This window comes from Bombus pyrosoma, linkage group LG7, assembly GCF_014825855.1.
Source record: "Bombus pyrosoma isolate SC7728 linkage group LG7, ASM1482585v1, whole genome shotgun sequence".
Lineage (NCBI taxonomy): Eukaryota > Metazoa > Arthropoda > Insecta > Hymenoptera > Apidae > Bombus > Bombus pyrosoma.
In genome coordinates this window covers 85,350-103,077 of record NC_057776.1, presented here as the reverse complement: position 1 = coordinate 103,077, position 17,728 = coordinate 85,350, and the positions used below count along the sequence as shown (strand labels likewise).

Here is a 17,728-nt window from a genome sequence, read left to right as displayed (position 1 = left end):
TGCAATGAAAGGCAAACTTATGACAACTTTGGAATAATAACTTTCAGATCAAGCTTATGGTATTTTTGATAAATAATTTTGTACACGTCGATATTTTTGACACAAAGTGTAGTCTTTGAGATTATTTGGTATTTTGTTCACTGTGTTCTATTAAGTTACTGTGTTTACTCGTACTTTTACTCGTGTATTAACTCGTACTTTAGCGAGTCAGACTCGCGATGAAGATTTTGGCCCAAACATGAATATCGCGAGTCTGACTCGCGACCAGATACATCTACATTTCGGTTCGTATTGCGACTGTTTACGAGCATCAGTCTGTTTAGCGCGCGTCGATGTCTACCGCTTGGGCCCGAGTTTCGTCGAACTAAATGGCACGGGATAATCAGTGTTAGATTAACCCCTTGACCTACGATTTACGTTCGAGAATTTTGGGCCGAAAACGTAAACAAGCTCGCGCAGCCTTCGACCCATTCGCACGACTTGTGTAGTACGTCCCTACGGGCGATGCCCGCAATATTTACGATTGGTCCGATCATCTACTACGGGCTATGCCCGTAGTTGTAGGTTAAGGCGTTAAATCAATGTAACTTCGAAAATTCTCTAAATTTTTAGTGGTAAAATTCAAATTCACATTTCTTTCAAAAACCAGTGTGGTCTTTGGTGGAGAATTAAACTTGAGCGAAGGCTCGTACGGACACGTCCAATAGTCGAGCGGCGAGTAGTCACTCGACTGTTAAATGGTTTAGTGCGTAGAAAATGTCTGAATAGTATAGTTGAGCTTTTAAACTCTCGAGAGATGAGCAAACAATGTTATCGCGCGATACTAGATAGTGTGATACAGAAATGTGAATTTTTCTTACATTTTATACCGAGACACATCTGTATCCTGAGATGCTCCTTATTTTATTATGTATTGCAAAATATATAGCTGTATATATATAATTATACAACAAAATCACCAGCGCCCGTATAATAATATTAATTTTCATGAGAATATATTGAATCGCATTTCATCCTATATACGTACACAATTTTAATAATTTCCTTCGAGGTTGCAACTGATCGCAGTTAAAATTTGCATTTTTTAAAACTGTAATATTCAGTGATTATAGGAGTGCAAATTATTTTTCGAGCAATTTCAGACATTTTTGGAAATGAATCAAAAACAAAATTTTTGGTAATTATTTAGAAAGCTGCCACTGAATTTCAATGATTTTCAAATGTATTGTAGAATTCGATATTTTAAATAATTTTTTTTTATTGGTTTTTTAAAACCAAAAACTTTTTTGGTTTTCGAAATATTCGCAAAAAGCAGTCGGCATCACGTAGCGAATTCTGCCTACACATGCTATGTATGTAGCTGTGACACAGTCATAAGCATAGCCGACGCGTTCGCCGTCTCGTTCGCCGTTTGGCGATCTGTTTACATCCATCAGCTGTGAATCTTTTTATGTTTGTATATATGTATGTTTGATGTTTCTTTTTTATTATTTATTTAAATTTTACAATTTGTCCAGTAGGACATTTGGTAAAATATTATAGCTTAAATATTTGGTAAAAAAATAGCATGTGGAAGATGGATACCATCTTCGTGTTTGTTAGTTTATGTCCTTTGTGATGTTTGATCCAGGTATAGGAAAAGATTGCTCACGATCATGCCCTCGACAACGTATTAAAAAATCATTGAAATCCAAGATGGTGGCAGCTTAAATTTTTTATTTCTGTCACATTAATGACTTCTTAACGATACAAATGTGTTATATTATAGCAGAAAATTTTGTCATCGTTTGATATTGTGGTGGACGATGGGACGTGTTGGTTAAAGTAATAAGGAGACGAGTTAATTGAATTAACTATATTTACAGATATTTTAAACTGTAGAATACAAAGCTAACCGCAAGCGTTGCTCGTTTGATGATATTCGTTATGAGATTGCCTGATACTGTGATACTGATACTAATTGTTATAGTGATTCGCTAGACTGATTAGTGACACTTATTTGCTCGATTGATTGATTTACTGACTAACTCGATGACTCGATACTGATATTAGTTTGTGCGACTGACTATGTCTGGAGGACATGGTCGTCTATTTATACTGGTCGAGGGTGGTACCGATAGGTTTGAACTTGTCGCAGGTTGTAGGTTGCACGTAGCAGCGAAATTGCTTTGTCCAGAGTTTGTTTATTATATTATGTGCGTCGTACAGTGTTAATCCTCTGTGGCAAAACAACTACGTGAGGCAACTTCGTGTCGAAACATCCTAAGACGCATATGCCGCTACAATATCAATTATTCATATTAACATAGTCAACTCTAGAAGTACAAATGTTTATTTTATAAAAGTCGGGATTTATAATAAAAAGTTTAAAACATTTGTTTTTGATAAGGAAGGATAATATTCGTAATAATTACATCATTACAGCAGAATACTTCGTAATTTCGCCCACATCCATAGATATATACGATTCATTCCACGGCTATCTAAAAAATTCAGGAATTTGGTATCCATAGGAATACGGGATTTCCGCTACTTTATTAGTTGTATTTTTACATTTATTTTTTATTGATACTCGAGGGGTGTTGCGGATGTGGCAAGCTACCAATGTACTCTGACAGGTTTAGTTAGATGTGTCTTGTGTGGGAACCGTTTTATTAAACTATTGGGCTAGATTTTAGTGTTTCTACACGGCAAGTTACTAAATTATTCGCTACTCCATTGAACTACTGGACGTTCCATTGTTTGGCTAAATTTTAATACTCACACTCAGCAAGTTATTAAAATTACCCGTCACTTAACCTAAAAACGACGTGTCTGAACGAATCCTAACCGATAGTACAATATTCATTATTATGATCAAGAAAATTTATTATATGTATCTTCGATCAGTAAGTATTTATATAATAACAAATTATTTTGTTATGGATACAATTTAAAGTTGTTCCTTTTTCTTAATTTTTGTTGAAGTAAAATCAAAAAGGAAACTCTACATCTTTACTTTTGTATATCCATGACCTGGAGACCGCTGTTACGAAGAGAATAGAATTTAGTGAAACAAAATATTTCGAAATAAGGAGAGGTCCATATTATTGTGCTCTTGAATATAAATTATATTTTGGGTTACAATATCTATAAACAAAAGAGCTATAAGTGGATTTCTATTAATGTTTCTTGTAGTCTTCAGCTAGAGCTACAAGGTTAACTTTGTGGTAATGTCTCTTGCTCTAAATATATTATTATTTAATTTGTACTTTACAATTTGTCCAGCTGGACATTTGGTAATTTTTTCTAGCTTAATACTATAAATATATGAACGTGCCCCCTACCATAGCTTCTGCTATTGTATTGTAACACTATAAGAGTGAGGTATCTACACCTTTGTTTATTTCAATATATTTTTCCATTACAAATTCATCCACTCGTTCTTCTATCAGTCAATCTCAACAATTTTTAAAGAATCTTATATTTTATTTGCCACATAATGGTTTTATAAATTTTTCAAGAAATATCCACAAGTCTTGCGAAAACGTTTAATTTATCATGAATATCATCACGTTGTTATCTTCCTTTTATCTTTGGTTGTATAACTTTATGAAACGAGTTTGAAATTTACGAGGAAAGATCGACTAGTCTGATTAACGCAGTTGCGAGCAATAAATCGCGTTTGGGCACGTTACATTTAATGTATGATACTGCTATGATTGTTCGAACGGTGACGATCTTCGACCTTATAGCAATGCGATTGCGTTCATACGCTATTCGATGTGTTAATCTCAATTTTGAAAGAAATGTATATTGAAATTCATGTAATATATTTGAAAGATTTAAAGATTAAATTAAGTACAATGTAACCATAAAATAGACCTCTAGTGCAAAGTTCGTATTGTATCAAGAGAAAACGTAGAGAGTAATAAAACGATTTAAAGAATTTTTTGGGGGGGAAAAAATAACAATGCAAAACTATAATTTTAGAAATATAATAAATTATAATCATAATATTTTTTAATTATAATTGCAATATTATTAATATTATAATTTCAATCTTTTATTCGCATAGACACAACGTAAGCTATATGAAAAATAATATTGAAATTTTTTCGTATTATTTATCTTTTGACGGCTATTTCAAAGGCAAAAATTTGTTTGCATCTTGTGTATATATATGTATATATTTACAGTAACTCACACTTCTTTTGTTTAAAATAGCAACTAGCAGATTTTCTTTTATTTAGCATACTTCAAAGGTCAAAGTTCAAAGAAGAGGCTAATGTTACAAAAATTCTATCAATTAAGTATTGATGAATAATTCGACCAGTTAAGTTTTATCTCATGCTCCTTTATCTTGTCGTATTCCCCTAATTTATATCCAACCGATTTTCACTTACACTATAACTTCGATCATTTGCACTTTCGTTAAGGGAATTATAATGGTAGAAAAAGTATAATTTATAAAAATGTTCTAACGGTAAAAGGTTAAAATATTACTATGCAAATTTAATTAAAATTTGAAGTTATTGAATTATAAAGTAATCTCACTCTCGTTTATTGTATAACGAAGGTATGTGTGGGTAATTAAATAAAAAAGAAAAATTATTAAAAATATCCAATTTGTACCTGTATGATTTATGGCAGAGATTATGTTTTCTTACTAAGGAAATAAATGCGTAGGTAGGGCGGAAGATAGTGTTGCTTTTAATCTGCTACTGAATCTAAATCTTCTTCTTGATACTAATTTATCGCAAAGAATTTAGCAAGTAAGTAATTGTGAGGAAACGAAGTTCATAGTAACTTTAGATCTAACATGAAATTATTTATTAATTTTTGTTGTGACTTAAAAACAAATGATTAGCAATAATATTTTCCTTCTTTTAATGTTGCAAAAATTAATTGCAAGATCTTTTGCAAGGCAGAAATGTACGAAAATTTTAATGTTGAAATTAATTTGGGGGAAGAAATGAAAATAAAAATAAAAGAACAAAGCAACTACATCTTCCACGAAGACAAATCTGTTTCGAAAAAGGACATTTTTATTAAAACAAAATTTTTAGTGAATAGTTTGGTGATAAAGGTGTTTATTAAATATAGAAAGGAAAATTTTATACTCTTACGAACAAAACGTATTATTATGTTCAAAAAGTCAAAATATCTTGAATTATGTGTTTTTTATTATGATATTTTTTTATAAAATCGAGTGACCTCTTCTGTTTTCACATACATTGCACCGGAAGTTACCGCTGATTCTTAATTTTGAACTGTTAGGATTACTTATGCACACATGATTAGTTTTTAAAGTCAATATATCTTTTTCGATACTTCAGATACTATTTTGTACATACAGTACATGTTACGGCATTGACACGAAGAGAAGTTGCTCCAACTTTTTATTGAAAATCGAAGCTTTGTAAGCACTAAAAAAACATACCAAGGAAAAAGATATTCAATTTCTGGAAATTGTCCAAAGTTTTCAATTTCATTGAAAATCCCAAGTTTATATTAGAAAAGTAAATTTCAGGTTTTGAAATTCTGTTCAAAGATTTGGATGAAAATCGTGATTTTATAGCAGGGCAATAGAATGGTAGAAGAAATAATCGATTTTAAGTTGGAATAAATAAATTGCAACAAAATAAATTCCAGGAATTGATGAAAGCTTTGAATTTGTAATTTTGATCGAAATCGTGATTTTGTATTAAAAAAGGAAAAATAGCAGAAGAAATATTCGATTTCAAGGTATTCCAAGAATATTTTTTTACTATTTAATTTGTACTTTACAATTTATCCAGTTGGACATTTGGTAAATTCCAAGAATTTAACGCAACTTCCCTACGCACATTTATTTAATTTATATAACGCACATTTTCTTGCTACTGTTCAAATTAATTCTGTTTCATTTATTAAATGTGCTTTATTACTATTTCCTATTGAATCACTCAAAATAATTAAAAATTAGCAAGAGAAAGAAAAACAGATGAAAGATAGTAATTTAGGAAACTGTATTGTATATTTTTAGGCTAAATTCAGAATCATATAGATAGCATTTACGTCACCTAATTTACATTGCAATATCGAATAATGAAAACATTGTACAAGAAAAGTAAGAAAAGTCATAAAGTAAGTTGCATTAACAATTATAATGCAGAAAATCTGTAAACAAGAAACATAACAAAAACATTAATAAACATGCCCATTATAGGTATAAGAAGAGAAATCTTCTTAACCCATTTGCATCATGGTTCTACCCTTAGAGTGCTCAAGTGCTCAATACTCGGAGCCTATGCCATCCGTACGGACGGCACGCTGCCAGCGCTGACGATCGCAGTGGACTGAATACTTTTTCGCTATACTGAACTCTGTTGATTGACTATTCAAAGCACAAATCGTAATAAGTTATAGTAATTCTTTTGCACGAGATTAAATGATTCAAGAGCGTTATTTTTTAGTATTAATTATTTATTATAAACATTGAAATTTACAATAAACTAGAATTTGGGTAGTAAACTAGAAAACAATAAACTAGAAAACTAAATTTAGTAAATATAACACAAGTCAATAATTCAGTTGTGCGTGAAAAATTTCGAAACAATTATCGATACATAATCCGACATCGCATTTTCTGTCGTTCCTTCTCTTATTTTTCACACAAACAACACATTTTCTTCTTGATAATTGTGTTGTGCCGGAACGATTATTCTGCCAAATGTCCAAATTGGACAAATTGTAAATGCAAAGTATTAAATAAAAAAAAAAAAAGAAAAGACAGTTTCTTTGAACGCGGCATTAACATTGAAATGCATTTATATTTATCTCACACAAACGTAATAGTATTACTTCTGCGTAGGTGCTCGGAAAAATTGACAAACGCATATATGCGTCCTTAGTCCACACCGATGACTTTCGCCGGACGCATATATTCATCCATAGCACTCTAAGGACTCTGGTCCCTATGACCGCGCGCGGTCGGTCGTAGGTGCAGTAAGTGACATCCGAATTCTTCGTGGAGTTTATCGAAAATTTACTGTTCAAAAGTTGGTAGACAATGTTACTTCGCAAACATCGCGTCTTACATTTTTTATAACAGGGGAAAAAAGAAAAAATTGTTTATTTAAAAAAAATAAGAAATTAAATCATATTATTTCTCGTGGAATTCTTTAAAGTGGTCGATACAATAAACTGATATAGGCGAGATGCTGACAAACGGGTCAAACGTGAACTCCAACATCTGAAGAATACTCAGCGACTGAAATAAGAAGCAGTCGCAGCGCGCGTAATAATCCGCGCTTGGATGCCAATGGGTTAAGCCACAATAATAACAGAATAAGTAATTTGAACTGCCCTGCACAATTAAATTAATATTATCAGTGAGATTTTACAAATTGCAAATTATTTGCCACTTATTTATATTGATACATTATCTTGTATAATAACTTTTTAAGCAGATCACACGGTTTCAAAAATGATAAAACTCAACGTATGATTCCAACTATGCATATGTTTCGTTAGTAATGTTTATGCATTTATAGAAAATTTGAAGATACAAAAACACGCAGAACGTATCGGATATAGAAAAGTACATAAAATGTCCAAAGTATAGTACACTTTATAATATACGATGAACGAAAAAAATTTCTATTTAGATTCTACTTCTTTATTTATATGTGGCGGCACTCGACAGTACAAATACCGCCACTCGACACTAATTAGTAATTGACGACAACAGCGTAGTGGTTAGTGGCTTAAGTTACGAACGTTCAGAACCCGGGATCGAATCCCGGCAACCGAAATCCGATTTTTCTTCCGCCTCATATATTTATAAAGATATGAATTTGCAAAAACATCATTCACAGTTCACTGATAACCTGTTATAACGATTAATGAGAGTAGAAATTAACTAACCAACTAAAATAGAAAGAAAATAATCTGTCATATGTTCATTAAAACATATAAATAAGAATACACATAAAGTAAAAATAATAATAAAACGCGTTAAGTTGAACATTAACGTGGAAAATTACTGTGCACCCATGACAGGAAGCAAATATTCCAATATAAGGTAGGGATTGAAACCCACCCAATAGTACAAGCAAGTAATGAATGGACATATTGATTCATTTGTTGGTGGGTTCTCATTTGGAAAGCAGTAGTACGTTACACGATAGAACTGGTTGGTGGACAGCACTTTGCAGTGCATTCAGTTGCGGTATGATCAGCCACTTGGTAATACGAAATATACATGTATATTATTGTACATGTGTATTCGACGCAACGGTCCAGTGCATATTTCTCGTATTAGCTTTATCCACGCATGGTCATGCACTACAAGCAACATTAGTGCATCTTGTCTTCCGCAAAATTACTATAATACGCGCGAAATGTCTGAGTTTCACTGCGAATTTCTACCATGTAGCGTAAAATTAAGCATGTACCGCGTGAAATCGAGACAAAAAGATGAATAAATGAATGTCAGATTTTATCTCGATTAAATTGTTAAAGCGGGTTTATTAGAACTCGTTTTTTATTCCTATTCCAGCATATTGTTTATTGCTTGCCATTTAATTACTTATAAATTTCGTATTTAACGTTTATATCGTAAAATATTTTATTGACCGTTTAATATTCATCATTTATAAATTTTATATTATAAAATGATGTTATAAAATATCTTTTACTGTTCACAAAGTTACTACATTTTTGAAGGGCGATTAAAAAATTGTATATTTAAAATATAAAAATAATTGGTACAAAGTAGCAATAATGAATTGTCCTATTACTTACATTTGCATAATAATATAGTATTATATAAATTCCAGTTGTGTATAAATCCCATTATGTTATTGTTATCAAAAGTTATTGTAGAATTCCATAAATTGAAATACTATCTATTCGAGTATATTATTTTAATATTATTTTTTATTATAATTATTTTAATTATTTATTTTACTATTACTATTTTATTATAATTATTTTAATTTCAGAGTTTTATTTTATTATTTTCTTAGTCACAATATGTACTTTAAATAAAGATAAGTAACTTCTATAATATATTCAAGAAAACGTTTAAGTATCTGATAATAAAAAGAAATTCTGGTGTTTAAGACAATATTAATCTGAAGAGTACATTTCGTACACAGTGTTTCATATACAGCAAATTCTTAAAATAAAGATATAGTGTGATAGATATAAAAATACAATAACAGCAATATAAATTCCTAATTTTCTAAATTTCTCAGATTTATATTTCGACGTTTACAAATTTTTAATTCTTTCCTTTCTTGCAATATGAGAGGTAGTTCTTGCGAGATATCGCTCGACTACCTCAAAGTGCAACTTAATGCAATTAATTCTCTTTGAAGCGTAAGGATGGTTCGGAAAAAAAGACAGGATAAGCGCATAGTTTGTGGAAGAATTGCGCGTTTGTTTGTTGAAGTTCTATTACAGATTGATGGTGGAACTAATGGTTGAAGTTAGGCAAATTGCTGAGGGTAGACACTCGAATTTCTTGATTTAGTATTTTCGAGAGAGAGAGAGAGAGATAGCCTTGAGGTGACTGGGCGCAACATCAGAGTATTCGGCTAACAGTTCGTAGACGATAAGATAATAGTGCGCGCCGATTTTTGATATAAAATATATGAATTATATATAGTTAAATCTAACAAGTGGAAAAATAATTTTTTGTACCACTTTATAGTTTTCCTTATGGCCCTTTCCAAGATATGGCTGAAGCAGCGTCATCATAACATCTCCAGAGATTCCAATAGCTGTGTTACTTCTACTAATGTTTGTTTTTTGTCCGGTATAAATTACGAAGTCCAATACATAATTAGTTTTACAGTCACTAAGGAGAAATAATTTAATGCCGAACCTACTTCTTTTGGATGGTATAAACTGTATAAAATAACATCTGCCCTTGTACAGCAAAAGACTTTCGTCGACGCATAGATTTTCATAATGTGCAAATGACTGCGAATAGGAAATCTTTAATTTATCGATTACTGGTCGTATTTTTGCTAAAGGATCGTCACTTATTGTATTATTATCGTTAAAGTGCAACATTTGTAATAATACCATGTATCGATCTCGTGCTATTATTTTGCGAAAAATATTGCTTTTCAACAGTTCGTCCGTAGACCAATATTCTCTCACAGACAGTTTCAATTCTACCAAATGTCCAAATTGGACAAATTGTGAATGCAAAGTATTAAATAAAAAAAAAAAAGAAAAGACAGTTTCTTCGAACGCGACATTAACATTGAAATGCATTTATATTTATCTCACACAAACGTAATAGTATTACTTTTGCGTAGGTGCTCGGAAAAATTGACAAAAGCATATATGCGTCCTTAGTCCACAGCGATGGCTTTCGCCAGACGCATATATGCGTCCTTAGTCCACACCGATGACTTTCGCTAGACGCATATATGCATCCATAGCACTCTAAGGGTTAAAGAAATAAAAAAGTATGCTATATTTACAAAAATTCCGCGTCGTTGGGTTTTCCTTAGTTACAAACGGTCATCGATTATTTAAACTATCTCTAAAGATTCGATGGTTTTATAGTTGTGTTGTTGCGCTGCAACATAATTCTTCGATCTGAATAGATTTCTTTATAGATAGAACATTCACAGAAATCCTTGAATATCGAATCATACATTTTTCAAAGCGTAAGTCGCGAGCTAATTTTAGGTAGAATTAAATATTAAAATATAAGATAAGTTTATATGTCTATTAGATGAGATTTCCCGATCGGGAACCGTCGGATAAATAACTGAAAGTCGAGTTTGAAATCACATGAGAATTATTATTTCTCTATACTTCTCTTAGCTCGCATATCTATATCAAATCAATTCTCGACGACAATCACGCTTCGCGTAATTTTCGAGCGAGTTGTTAAAAATTACGGTTTTCGAAAGTAGTCTCGATCTGTAAAAGTTTGAGAAGACTTATACAACATTTTTCAAAATCATGTCCAAATATTTACGAATGTTGATCTGAAAATTTTCCCCTCTTCAAGAATTTATAATCAATTTTCTCACATCGAAATTCATTAACATTTATAACATCGTTGCAACATCTAGTTGGGAAACAGAATTTTTAACGTTCTAATATCTCGCGGTATAGTTCATCCCTTTCACAGCGAAATTTTCCGTCAATCAACAGAATTTCACTCGATTTCACTCCCAGAGATGCGAATAGAGAAATCGCGTGATACAACACGATGCTCTTTTTTGCAAAATTCCTGGTGCAGAACTTGTACGGGCATCTGTTGTGTATCTGTTTGGAAATGAACAACAATGAAAGGTGTAAAACATCGCGACGTAGTTTTATGTTCGCTAGTATGGTCGTATAACGACGACAAAGAGTCACGAGACTGCGAATAATTCGTGGACTAGACTTATTTGCGGGATAAAGTAAGCGCCGTTCCGCGAGACAGGATACAAACGACGATAAAGCAGGATTTACAGGGAAATAGCTGTCGAACAGCGGTTTTTCACGCTAGAAAAGATTAAACGATCTTGTTGCAACGTTCTTCTTCGGCGGTCACATCCTGACAGGCGTATTTTTGTCAGCCATTGTGAAAGAAATGTAGCAAACTGATTCCGGATCTTTTCAGCTTCGAATTATAGGCTATTGGAAGCTTGCTTTGCTTCGAATTATTTTGTACTTCTTGCGATCAAACGTGCTGTTTAATCAAGTTGAAGATACATTTGTGTGTATCATGTTAATTAGGAAGGCTAGACGGTTGGGCAAAGTTTGGACAAGTATGTACAATAGTTCACAAAAGTACTGAGCACTTGTATTTGGTATGAATGTTATAAATACCATACGTGTATTATACGAAACATTTTAAAATTTAACTAGAACTACAATAACAACTATCGTGATCGTATTTGTAATGTTTGAAACGAATGTATGTGGACGTTACAAATTATTTATTGCGAGCATACATTTTGCTGATTATCAAAATATTAGAATTGTATGTTATTTTATTTATTATTATTATTTATTTTAGTCCGTGCCTTTCGGCTTTGGACGAACTTTCGGATTACATTTCTTACATTTGTTGTATTGCACTCCTTGGCATATTCTTATCTCTAACAGCTAAAACTAATGAATACAAACTATTGCAACTTATGACTACACATTATTGTCCTTTGGTCTTTTGCCTCCTTGCTGTGCTACCTTCTTGTTCTTCCTCCCCGTCTTGCATTGTCCTTGCCCTTCTCTTCTCTATTATTGCTTTTAATTTCATTAGTCCTTCTCCTGTCTCATTCAGTGTTTTTTCCATGTCTTTTGGTCCTCTCGTTATTTCGCATTCTTCTATTACATGTCTCAGGTCCTCTTCCTCCCTTCCGCATAGTCTGCACCTTTTTTCTCCCTCCTCTTTCCAGTGTTCCTTCGCTTGGTCTCGTTTCCACACCTGAATCTGGTTATAATTTTCCTGTCCTTCCACCTCATCCTCCCTTCCGAATACTTTGGCATCTCATCTTTGGTTATGTTCCTGAAGTATCTGTTATATTTGGATTCCCTTATCCTTTTCCTCCTCTCTTCTGTTTCTCTCTTCCTTCTTTCCTCTACAATTTGGTCTCCTATCCAACTTTCTTGCTCTTCTCCTGCTTCCCCCTGTGTCCCTCCATTTTTCACCTCTTCTAGTTCCTTCTTTCTCTTTCTTGTTCTTTTCCCTTCTTGGCCATTCCACCAGTTTCTCTCTGTTTCCTTTATGCACTCTTTTGCCAGCTCCTTTTCCAATTCTAAAGTTCTCTCCTCGTACCTTGCTGCTCTTTTTAATGCTTTTTCCTTGATTTCTTCTAGCTTGCACTCTTCTGTCAGTATGTAGTTTGGTGTTGTCCTATATAAATCTAAGATCCATTTCACGTACCCTCTTTTTATCCTATCTAGCCTTTCTTCCATGTTCCAGCCCCATACCTCTGCTCCAAACAGCGCCACGCTCTCTACCAATGCTTCAAACATCTTCATTCTGCTCTTGTAGTCCTGTTTGAATATTCTTTCTCCCATGCTCCATGTTTTCTTCATTGCTATCATTGCTCTCCTTTTCCTGTCTTGTATGTGCTTCCTATCACTGCCGTTTTTCTGTAGTATGTACCCTAGGTATCTTATCTCCTCCACTTTTTCTAGTTCTTGCTCTCCCCAATTCCATCTTCTTTGTCTCCTTTTATTCCTTCTTTTTTCGAATACTACTATTTTTGTCTTTTCCGTGCTCAGTTCCAAGAATCATATGTTATTCTTCGTATTGGCAAGCCTCAATAATTTTATTAAGAACATCTTTGTTCAACACTAATTAAATATTTAAAATCATGTGTTAATATTCCAATGTTGTTATGTTAACTTTCTATCAAATTTACATTCACAATATGTGTCTTGTAACTTTTATACATAGTTTCGAATTAGTTTTAAATTTTATCAACATAATCACGATAATCCTATCTTGTTGCTGTGCTAATGAAATTTCAAAATGTTTTGTATAATATAGATACTATGTACATGCATAAAAATTGTCTATATATTCGAATACTTTCGTGTTGGGTATAGCTTGTTGGAAAAATGCAGGAAAAATGATTTGCAAATTAAGTAATATAAATGTAGTATAAAACGTTTGTATCTAATTTCGATTAGAAACTTAAAGAAACGTAGGGACATTTGTAGAAAAAGGAAAATGTTTCATTTCGATGAAATTAAAATATTATAAATTAACAAAAACGATATACAAAACAGTCACGTATGGTACAAAAAATAGATGCAATTTTTCCTTTTCCCATCTTTGCGATCACATCAACACGTTCGCTTCAATTTACTTGATTATCATTTGCATACAAATGGAATTAAATTAGTAAATAAATATACAAATATTTATTAAAAAAAATGATAACCAGCGACGATTTTATTGTACTAACCAAGCAACTAAAGGCTCAGTCTTGTGAATTAGCATATTATTTGTACGACACAATAAGAAACATTAACTTTAAGACGATTTTTCGAACGAACTTTACAATGTACAATTTGTTACATAACCTCAAATATTGTTGAAACGCCAAAAATCTATGATTAAAAGCACACGTACCTTAGAATTAATTTTTAAGAAACCAAGGTTAAATAATTATGAGGAAGAAATAGGGTATTTTTCAAAATTAGCAGCGAAATCCGCTAATTTTTCCATATTAAAGTAGTAATTCTTTTAAAGATTACAGTTTTCTACAAGGAATAAAATTATATTCATACAATGAAAAATGAATTAAAAATTAAGTTTCCGTACATCATAAGACTGCAACTCGCAAAAATATTTTTCCTTCTGCTCGTTAAATGGAAATTTTTGTGGTTCTATTTCAGAGTAGCATCTGGTTTGATATTCTTCCTAGAGATTACCTGGGCCATCACGCTGTTCGTACAGATCTGCGTCAGGTATACATATTTAATTTTATAAAGCATGCTTCTATATTCTATTACCATTTAAATAAAAAATAATATATAATGATTATATATTAGATAATGTTATACTTATATTTAGGTATATTTAAGAATACATTATACGAAAAATGTACTGTTACATAGGACATGTATTTTAAAATACATTAAAAAATTTCAAGTTTCTCAAATTTTAAATAGAAGTTAATATTATTTAATTATGTGTGCGTGAAAAATGGGATTTAAAAAATTTTAAACGCCTCACATACCTAATTATATATTTTTATCAAATTTTCATCATATTATTTCTATTTTATAATGTTAATGTCGACTGCGGATATTTATGCAAATTTATATTCATTTAAATTCGATTAAATAAATGGAATCTAAGCAGAGATTTGTCTCATTAACTAAATATTATAACGCGTACTATGCTTTGCGTATTTTATATATTTTTGCATATATTTGCAGCTTTAAATTCCTCAAAATAAAATAAAACAAATATCCGCAGTTTATTCATTATATTATATTTTATTTTATTCTATAAATTCTTTTAGAACTGTCACTATTAATATTTTCCAATTTCCAACATACCTACAACAATTCGAACATGACCAGTTTTTTCACAATTCTTTATGAGAATTCTATAGTTTCTTTCAAATAAATCACGTGTTATTCCGATCCACCTATTTCTTCTCACTCATTGTCTGTTGAGAATGTGTGAAAAGTGTGTTCTCTCATTGTCTGTTGAGAATGCTTCAGCCGAATCTCATTGATTTTCTAATAGCATTCGAGATATTCCAATAAACGCAAAAACATCGACGAAATCGAGCAACTATCTGCAAACGAGAATACGAAGATACGAAGAAAAAGTACTTTCTACTAGGCAGAGAGCAAGAGAGAGACGAGAAGAGAAGCAGACTGTTAATTACCAGGTCCGAACTTTGTCCCAATTTTCTCGACGTTCGATCGCGAATCTGCTCGATGTGTAAAGACTGGCCGAAGAATTCGAAGGTTGAACGAGGAAGATATGCAAGAACGCGTTAGAGGGGTTGAGGATTGTGAAGTCGCTAGAAGTCTAGTCTCATCAAGGGCAAAGAGAATGCAGCGAAAGACCGAGGGACTACAGCGAAAAAGCAGTTTCTAAAGGAAGAAGTGATTTTATTGACGAACCAACTTCCGGCAATCTATCTCGACTCGACACTACTCCTATCGGGAGTTTATATCTTTGTCGATTAAAAGGGAACGCTGGTTCGAATGTCGGTCTTCAAGGTCTTCTTACTACGACCAATGAAAATGAGATGCTTTATGCCGCGTACGCGGACAATTTTTCTTTCTCTTTTTTATTTGTCCGCCGATGGCGTCCCTTGAATGACGATTCAAAGGGTGGTTCGTTTCTCCCGGGTTGGATAATTGTGTGTAATTATTTTGAGATATTATTTTATTATGAGTGTGGATTCTTATGTATTCATAGGAAATTTAGAGGTGCAAGAAATCACAGAAAATCCATAAAATGCGTAAAAATATGTAAGTTATTCAAAGCAGAGTATCCCTTAGAATATTTAATGGATGAAAGAATGTTTTCACTAGTTTGTTTTAAATTACATACGTAAAACTGTAAATTCGCAGTTTTGTTAATTATATTTGTAAAAATATGGAATTACATAATAGTACGAGATTCGTATTTTGGAGAAATACGTAAACTTATTTGTAGAATGGAATTCTAAGAGGCTTTGCATAATAACTTATCAAATTTTTATCAAATAAATTAGAGAAACTTATAGAGAATTTGTTATCTAGAAAGTAGAAAGTTTAATAATTTACCAAGTAGAAAAATTCGAAAAGATTTCGGATTTTAAACGTAATATCGTGTTGTAAATATATTGCGATGAAAATACCATACGTCTCTTTATCATTTAAAATTAATATGTACTTTAAACAAAGTTGAAAGAAACTGTAAATACAGTGAATAGTAAGATTAATAAAATAATATCAAGCTTTTCGTAATACAAAGGGTAAAAAGCTTTCTTATACGAAAAATATTGCTGTTTAATTATGGTTATTGTATATTGGGATCAAAAATGATTTATACATATACTTCTTTATCAATTAGAATTAACATTTAAAACGGAGTTAAAAACAATTGCCCAATATATAGGTAATAGCATAAATATAACAGGATCGTGATAACGATTAACAATTAATTGTATAAATAATTTTACATGATATTGTAATTAAATAATTCGAATTATATTATTTGATATAGACAATTTAAAATGATTTTAAATAATAACAATTATATTAAAATTACGTTTGTATATCTTCCTAAGAAAAAATCAGTCTAAAATGAAAACTGAATAGAGTGTACATATTGAATAGATACATATTTTTGAAACATATACAGTGACGAGCAAAAGTGTAAACACACTCCGCTGATTTTATGTAAAAGGCGAAAATAGGACTAATTTTTCAAGTGATCGGTAAAGATTAGGTAACGATAACTACAAGCTGCGTCTGATTAACGAAATGTAATAGTTCATTTTCATTAGCATTAATAATGTACAGAACGTTTTACAAAAATGGACATCTCAAACCATGTTTACGGTTTTCCACTTTAATTATACTCGTCGAATTAAGGTTTCAACCTAGTATTTCGTCCACTTTCCTTTACTTTTTTTTAATACTTTTAATCTACGAGGCACACTGTCAATTAAATTTTTAATTATTTGTGGTTCGATATTGTACCATTCCTGTTGCGTTCTTTCCCATAATTCACGAACACCTGAAGGTGGATTATTATATTTTGCCAGCCTTCTTTTCAAAATGGACCACAAATTTTCGATCAGATTCATATCCGGACTTTGTGCTGGCCACTTCGTCGCAGAAAAATTTTGATTTTCTAGGCAGGCTTTAACTATTTTTGCGGTATGCTTAGGATTCCCCGTCTTGTTGAAATACTACTTCACGTTCATTATATCCAATAGAATTAACTACAGAAGGTAAATTACTTTGTAGAATGGTCAAATAATGCTCTTTTCGCGTTATACCTTCGATGCGAACTAAGGGACCAACACCTCTGTGAGTAAAGAAACCCTAACACATAACTGAACCACCTCCAAACTTTATAGTTTGTTTTATACCACCTGGTTGATCATTATTCTCGGATGAAGTCCAATACCAGGACCTTCCGTCGGATTCGAATCTGTTAATTTTTGTTTCGTCACTCCACATAACTCTTTTCCAATCTTCGGCCGTCCATTCTTTGTAGGTGTCAACAAATTGTTTTCGTAATTTAATATTTTTGTTTGAAGGAGCT

General features: G+C 32.0%; 1 protein-coding gene across 3 annotated transcripts in view; it reads left to right on the top strand.

Annotated features, from left to right (window-relative positions):
• LOC122569732 overlaps positions 1 to 17,728 on the top strand; it is a 265,026-nt gene that overhangs the window by 224,110 nt on the left and 23,188 nt on the right. For 2 of the 3 annotated variants that reach the window (XM_043731251.1, XM_043731253.1), the window contains exon 3: positions 14,338 to 14,409. In XM_043731251.1, the coding sequence (XP_043587186.1) occupies positions 14,338 to 14,409 (72 nt within the window). Of the gene's footprint in view, positions 1 to 7,374; positions 8,048 to 14,337; positions 14,410 to 17,728 lie in introns of those variants that run through there. The other variant, XM_043731252.1, reaches the window with a different exon arrangement.